Source organism: Triticum aestivum, chromosome 5D (assembly GCF_018294505.1).
Source record: "Triticum aestivum cultivar Chinese Spring chromosome 5D, IWGSC CS RefSeq v2.1, whole genome shotgun sequence".
Classification (NCBI taxonomy): Eukaryota; Viridiplantae; Streptophyta; class Magnoliopsida; order Poales; family Poaceae; genus Triticum; species Triticum aestivum.
The window spans coordinates 137,982,194-137,989,235 of NC_057808.1; the positions used below are offsets into that span (position 1 = coordinate 137,982,194).

Genomic DNA, 7,042 nt, shown 5'->3' on the forward strand with positions numbered 1-7,042 from the left:
ATCCGCCTTCAAATTGATTCAAATCTCAGTCAAACATGCCTATTTCATACTTGCTAACAACACTAGAAGAACACAGAGCAGAACGGGAGAAACGAGTTGCTGCTGCTCGAGACATGCCGCCGCAGGGTGTGGCGACAGGGCCCACCAGCCCATCCAAACTCCGTTGCATCAGCTGGCTTCGCCTGGTAGCTGGTAATTCCAGTGTTGCCGCCTGCTGTCGTGGCGGCATGTCCAGCCGCCTCCGCGCGTGGCGGCAGGGGCCACGTGTCAGCTGGCGCGCCTGCCGCCACGGCACAGCTGGTCTTTTCTGTCAATTATTTTCAGAGATGGTCTTTTTCGTGAATTCGACTCGGCAGATGGTTCTTTTGGACAAAAATTCGTCGGCATCAGGTGGGCGCTTTGTGTTTCTTCCTACACCCGCAAACCCTCCAAACCCCCCAACACACCCCAACAAAGACGAAGCGAGAGCCGCCGCGATGCAGCAAGCGATGCCCATGCCGGCGGCGGCGGCGGCGCCGGGGATGCCTCCGTCTGCTGGCCTCAGCACCGAGCAGATCCAAAAGGTTCCCTCTCCCCCCTTCCCCATCTCTGTCGGTTCTCGATATGGCTGGTGTGCCTCCTTGGTGGGTTCGAAGGGTTGGTTTCCGGCCAAATATTCGATCGTTTGTCGCCCCTACCAGTCGTGGTTTCGTCTGGTGGATTATTAGAGATGGCGTTCTTATTGACCGATATTGATGTGATTTGAATAGCTTTTTTCTGAGTTAGTTGATATCAGTATTCTCCTTCAATAAATTAATAGTATTATCTCCATCCTTCTATTGTCTTACTTCCATTCCAGCTGCCAATCTTCAAATGTTGCTTTTGTTTTGCAGTTACTAGCGACTAATTACTATGACGCATCCTTTATTGTCTTGCTAGATTCAAACAAGTTTTATTTATTTTTGCTTCTTGCTGGTGAATGTCGATGCATGTACTGCTTAATGGAAATGGAGTATGGTTGGCTTCGTTCTACTAACGAAAACCTACATTGTTCGACCAAGTTGCTTTATACTCCAGAAAAATGTTGAGAGCAACCCTGGATTTACTCCTTTTGAACTGTTTCCCAACTTATCAAGGGTGCTCGTGCTTTTGCTGTGCAACAAACGGACCAAACATTTTCAGTCCAACAATATAGTTCTATACTTTTGACTCCCAACCTCCAAATGATTTCTAGTTCTTTAGATTTATACTAATGCTTTGTGATCCTTTCTTCTTTCTAGCTTTGTAATTTCGGCATTGGGATGATTGAACAAAATCAATAGTCCCGATCTTTAATCCTCGTGTTTTCGTGCAGATCGTCATGCTGCACTGTGTTGTTTTTGTTTATTTGTATTTTGTTGTTCACCTGGCTTTCTATTTGAATATACTAACTCTATACACGACCTGTTATAATTATTCATTCCCCCTAATTGGCATTATCCATTGTGCAGTACCTGGATGAAAATAAGCAACTAATTTTGGCTATCTTGGAAAATCAGAACCTGGGAAAGTTGGCGGAATGTGCTCAGTATGTAACGGACTGAACCTCTCTTTCTTCAGATTATACAATTCAATATGGCCTTTAATTTCGCTAACTGTTGAGCCATTCTGCTTTCCATTGCATTCTTGCTTTGTATGCGCAAAATATAATTATTGTGTTTCTGCTGCCATCTTCAGCTGTTCTTACTTATCTGTTTACATTTATCGTTAGCTAGTACCATCGTTCTAAAACCAGACCAGCGGACGCCCAACAGGCCAACAGTAAATATTGGAACTGGCTGCTGGTCTGTTCAGTTAAAATAAGTAAATGAAGCAGACAAAAAACTGCCAAAATAATATGCTCGCAAAGACAGCCAAAATAATATGCTTGCAAAGAAAATGTCTGCTTGAGCAGCTGAGCTGCCAGTGAATTGAATTGGTACTTCTGCTTTAACACCCTTAGCCATTACCACATGTGATATGATTGATGTGGATATGGTTAGTCAAGAAACACTACTTCTTTGATGATGGAGTGCTATTTTTTTGTGAACGCAAAAGCACATACTTGAGTTTTGTAAACTGTATGTTTGGCTTGGTGTCTCAAATTTGGCTGAGGTGGCTACTGAACCTAACAAGTTTTTTTGGGTGTCATACAAGGAAATATATTGTTCCAAACATTAATATTGAACCACAGGTCAACTGTCTAGACTCTAGAGTACCAGTGAAAAAGGTTGAACGGATCATTGTATGATTATCTTTTAATACTAATAAAGTAGTGTGTCTTGGCGCCCTGTGTTAAAAGCACCCAGTACAGCATGTAAATATGAACACCACCACTAGCTTGTATTCACACAATAGCTACTAGACACACAGAGATTGAATATTGACGGGTGTGTCCCCTACCATTGAACAAATATTCCTGTAGGTGACACACAGGAAGCCAAACCCTAGTGGTTAAAGGGTCGTCCAACCATCTTCAGTTACCATCCAAGCACCAACTTGGTTCTTTATGTGTCTTTAATGTTTTGATCGCTAGAGAAGGTATCACCATCAACCTTTGTGCTGTGCCTCTAGGGGGTTTACATTGTGTTTGCAACCCAATGCCTCATGATGTTGGTACCATAAGTTCTGTGTCTTCTCCCTTCCTCGGTTTGAAGACATAAGCGCACGCAGTGGAGGGACATAAATTTGTGGATTTGATAAGCTGTAGTGCATTCAATCAAAACATGTGCATCTTGTGGATGGCCGCAGTTTTCTTAAATATTCATCATAGTTTATTACAAGTATGTGATGTTCGTGAACTTAGTATTACTATATGTTTTTCCCACCAAAGGTTTAGCTGCCTTACTATATATTATGTTTACTGTTTTGCATTTGAAGCAAAAAAAATTAATATTTCCTACACTTGGAAACTACTGCTTGCAATGGTTAATAGCGGTAGATATTATACTATAATTTATGTTGAATCATGTAAACTTTAATATTTCGGAACTGGTCAGGCACTTGCTACATCGTGATAACAAATCAAATTGTCCTTCAAATTTATCCGTACTATTAAAGGGGAGTTTCTACTTCCTACGTTGTTCGTCCCCTCAGGGCCCCACCAATCGACGGATCTTCCCACGATTCTCTATTTCCTTTTACCGACCGCAACCCCACCCAGTTTGGTAAGCGCTGATTCAAGTGCCATAATAAACAAATCAATCATCAATAAAAAATTGTCTCCAGCTGATTCGCTAGCATACACGACAAATCAATCAATCTATCTACATCTATCTACTCTACACTACCTAAAAAAGACATAATGTTCCCATTCCGCCTCCATTCCATGCTTAGCACACCAAGAAAACCAGGGGGAAACCGGTCCGCTACAACCCACACACGCATGTCCGTCCTCCTCTCTATTCCCTCTACACTCTGGGTTTATTTCTTCAAGGTTAATCAAGTCTTTGCTTTTTTAGAGAAAGAGAGAGAGGTTGGTGGAGGAGGAATTATTTAACGGTAAATCGAATCAACAATACCACCTAATGTACATGAGTATTCTAAAGGTATATATTAGACATGATTGATGTTAAACCATTAGAATGTGTATGCCCCTGTAGAAAGGCACAGTCAATTAGCTAGTCTGAATAAATTTCAAGTTACGACACCACATCTGTTGGAGAAAAAAAATCACTAATGAATGGTTATCATTACTTCCAACTTCCAAGAGCCATAAAATGTATCTTAACCTCTGCTCCGTATATCTTTGTTTTTCTTGTTAACTGACATTTGTCTTCTTTACGTACTTCAGCTTCTTGTGAATAACTGTAGCTACAGAAGGTTCAAAATTCGTGTAAAGGATTATGAGAAACATCTGCTTTGTAAAAACATATAAGTGTAATACGCATATGTGTGCATGATTACACAAATACTTGTGTCCGAAAAGGAATGCTAGACAAGTGACAAATATCTAAACTGAAAGATACCATAAGATTTGGTTAAAACTCTTCCATAGTCCCTGTATAGTTGGCAAAAGAGAAATTGCAGGATATCAGAAGTTAACCCTGCCACTAGTTGTATATTTGAACATGAAGGTAGTTGTCCGTTCATTTTCAGAAGCGAACTATGGCATGAGATGCACTATTTGTGGAAGCGCTGGGTTGCTCTGACTGTGGGGGCACTTACAAGCGGCATCAAGTCAATCCATGACTATTGTCGTTAGAGCACCCTGTCGTGGTTCTTGCGCAGGTGCTTGTCTGCGCTTTGACAAACTTATTTTAGGTGGTTTCTTCTAGTAGGCAGGAGAACAGCAAGGCCATGGTGGTAGTGGCGCAATGCACAGACGGGTAGGGCGCCCGCGAGAGCGTGGAGGTAGGGACGATTTGCTTATGTTGTCCTTGCGGAAGGCGGTCATAATGTTGAGGATCTAGACCGTGTCGCCAACCTCCTAGCACCTGTAGCCTCCCTTCTCCTCCGGAAGTGTCACATAAAAGACTTGCAGCCATGTCAGTGAAATGGCCTACATACTTGTCATGCTGTAACAAACACTCAAAACTGTCAAAACATGCATTCTTTTGATCTACAACACATTGTTGCTAACTAAGCTTTACTCTCTTGGACTTCACGTCTGCGAAGCACTGATACGGCAATACGAGTACGGGGACACGGGACATGTTAATTTCCAGAAACAGAAATACGGCAATACGGCGAGTATATACGAATAATTCATAAAATGACATTTGAAATCTCTAAAAAAAACTTATATTTAGGAAAGGAGGGAGTAATAAAGACAACATAATAGGATGCGTGAGATGCGATGAGAATACTGCCCCATTGGGTGCCTGCATGCTTCTTTTCAAGTCCTGAAACATCATCAGTGTCCTCATGGTGTATGCAAAATAGAAAATACTCCCTCTGTAAACTAATATAGGACGTTTTAGAGACTTGACACGTCCTATATTAGTCAAGTCTCTAAAACGTCCTATATTAGTTTACAGAGGGAGTACATCATGTGATATTTCGGATTGCCGACACCATGGCCAGCCTCTTCACCTGCACCTTCAACTTCAGTCATGTTGCTCGCAGTACCACCAAGTGAAGACTGGCTAGCTGCCATGCCACTCCTAGCAGATGCCATGTCATATTTCCCTCCCTAGCAGTAGGCAGTAGCAGCAAAGCAGCAACATCAGCTAGCAATAGCAAGCAGCCAAGCACACAGCAAGCATGCACGCGACGGAATAACTTACCTCTCTCTTGTGACGGCGGTGGAGAAGGCTCGAGTCCAGTCACTCGAGGCGGCGGTGTGGCGAGTCGACAGGGCGGCGAGGCGATTCCAGGCGATGGTGGCGGCACGCTCCTGCCCTCAATCCAGTGCTTCCTTGTGCGGTCGAACAGAAAGCGAGAGAGCAAAGTTAGGGTAGTTGTGACTTCTTGGGCTTCTATTGGGCTCGCTCGGGGCTGTGCTCTCGCATTGCTGTGGTGTCACGAGTGTCCTACCATATAGGCTCTTTTCTCTCTCTTTTTTTTAAAAGTAAAAAAATCCTGATACTCCTGGATATGCGCATCCCGGCCTGATCATGCGTACACCGTATCAGAGCCGCCTGGCATGCAGACATGGCAACTCTGGCCGTATCAGTGCCTCAGAGCTTCACGCTGTAATATGACCGTCTTTTACGCTTAGCATTGTTCATAATCTTTTATTTGTGTACCAGATCAACAGTTCCATTGTGCTGGTCGCCCGGATGCCTTTGCTCGTGCATCATTTATGTCAGCGTATCTGCTCATGTGTCACTAATCCAATGTTGCTAACTACGTCATGTTTTTGCTTTTACGATTATTGGAAGTTTAAGTTCTCTGTTATTAGTCTTTTTCTCTTGTTAGCGGGGGCATAATTTGTGATATTTTTGTATTTCTTAATCTACTTTGCATTGCATTGAATTGTTCTTGTGTTCTATACCTGTAATAGATAGTTGCATTCAACAAGTTTCCTTATACATAACAATGTTTGCTTGTGTGAATGTGCGGTTCCTTCTGAAGCGGATATGGAGAAACACATAGACAACTCATCTCCCATATAACTTTCAGGTATCAAGCTCAGCTTCAGAAGAATCTTTTGTATTTGGCTGCAATTGCTGATACTCAGCCACAGACCTCTGTAAGCCGTCCTCAGGTTAGTCATGTCTTGACCAACATACAGTATACCTATATTGTTTCTACTGGATGCACTAATGTTACTTGTGCATACAGATGGCACCACCTAGTGCATCCCCAGGGGCAGGGCATTACATGTCACAGGTGCCAATGTTCCCTCCAAGGACCCCTCTAACGCCTCAGCAGATGCAGGAGCAGCAACTACAGCAACAACAGGCTCAGATGCTTCCGTTTGCTGGTCAAATGGTTGTGAGACCTGGGGCTGTCAATGGCATGCCCCACGCCCCTCAAGTTGAACCAGCCTATGCAGCAGGTGGGGCCAGTTCTGAGCCTTCTGGCACTGAGAGCCACAGGAGCACTGGTGCCGATAACGACGGTGGGAGCGGCTTGGCTGACCAGTCCTAAGAAAGCTACGAGCTTGTGTTTTAGGCCGCAGAATGCATGTATACTACCACCCGGATGAACAGAGGATCGTCCCTGTGCCCTTGAATGATAAGTGGCCGTGATCTTCGCGTGGATGATGAGTAGTAGTTGTTATGTTTGCCTTGGCTTTTCGGATTACAACAGACGTAGATTATCATCATCTGTGCTGTGCTTGACTTTCTGCATTCATCATAGGTCTTGTATCCAAGTTTACATGGAATAATAATAGGTCCCAGTTGTTTGTTCCTCGTGGTGGTTGTTGTCTGCCAACTAGACTAGTGTAAAATCCTGAAATGGTGGTAAGATGTTTTTCTCCTATCAGATGCTTATCTCCAGCAGTTGTTGCTACGTTGCATTGGTTGGTGTTGAAGTAGCATGATTGTTTTTCCTATTAAAGAATGCTTCCTTTGTCCTGTGAATCCTGACTTTTTTAGTGGAATCTTATACAAGTATGTAGGTGATCTCCACTAAAATATTTATCTTTGGTAAT

At 43.2% G+C, this 7,042-nt stretch overlaps 1 protein-coding gene across 1 annotated transcript; it reads left to right on the plus strand.

Moving 5' to 3' along the window:
- The first annotated feature begins 375 nt into the window (after positions 1-375).
- LOC123119911 (GRF1-interacting factor 2) lies at positions 376-6,800 on the plus strand. Its single transcript, XM_044539879.1, has 4 exons — positions 376-563; positions 1,470-1,546; positions 6,064-6,148; positions 6,226-6,800. The coding sequence occupies exons 1-4, from the start codon at positions 477-479 to the stop codon at positions 6,532-6,534; spliced, it is 558 nt and encodes a 185-aa protein (XP_044395814.1). The 5' UTR covers positions 376-476; the 3' UTR covers positions 6,535-6,800.
- The last annotated feature ends 242 nt before the right edge of the window (positions 6,801-7,042 follow it).

What these genes read in the sequence shown, in the direction of transcription:
- LOC123119911 (XM_044539879.1), top strand. Translation starts at nt 477, where the DNA reads ATGCAGCAAGCGATGCCCATGCCGGCGGCGGCGGCGGCGCCGGGGATG. An exon ending in GCACCGAGCAGATCCAAAAG is followed by an intron (nt 564 to 1,469) that starts GTTCCCTCTCCC and finishes TCCATTGTGCAG; the next exon opens with TACCTGGATGAAAATAAGCA. An exon ending in CCTCTGTAAGCCGTCCTCAG is followed by an intron (nt 6,149 to 6,225) that starts GTTAGTCATGTC and finishes TTGTGCATACAG; the next exon opens with ATGGCACCACCTAGTGCATC.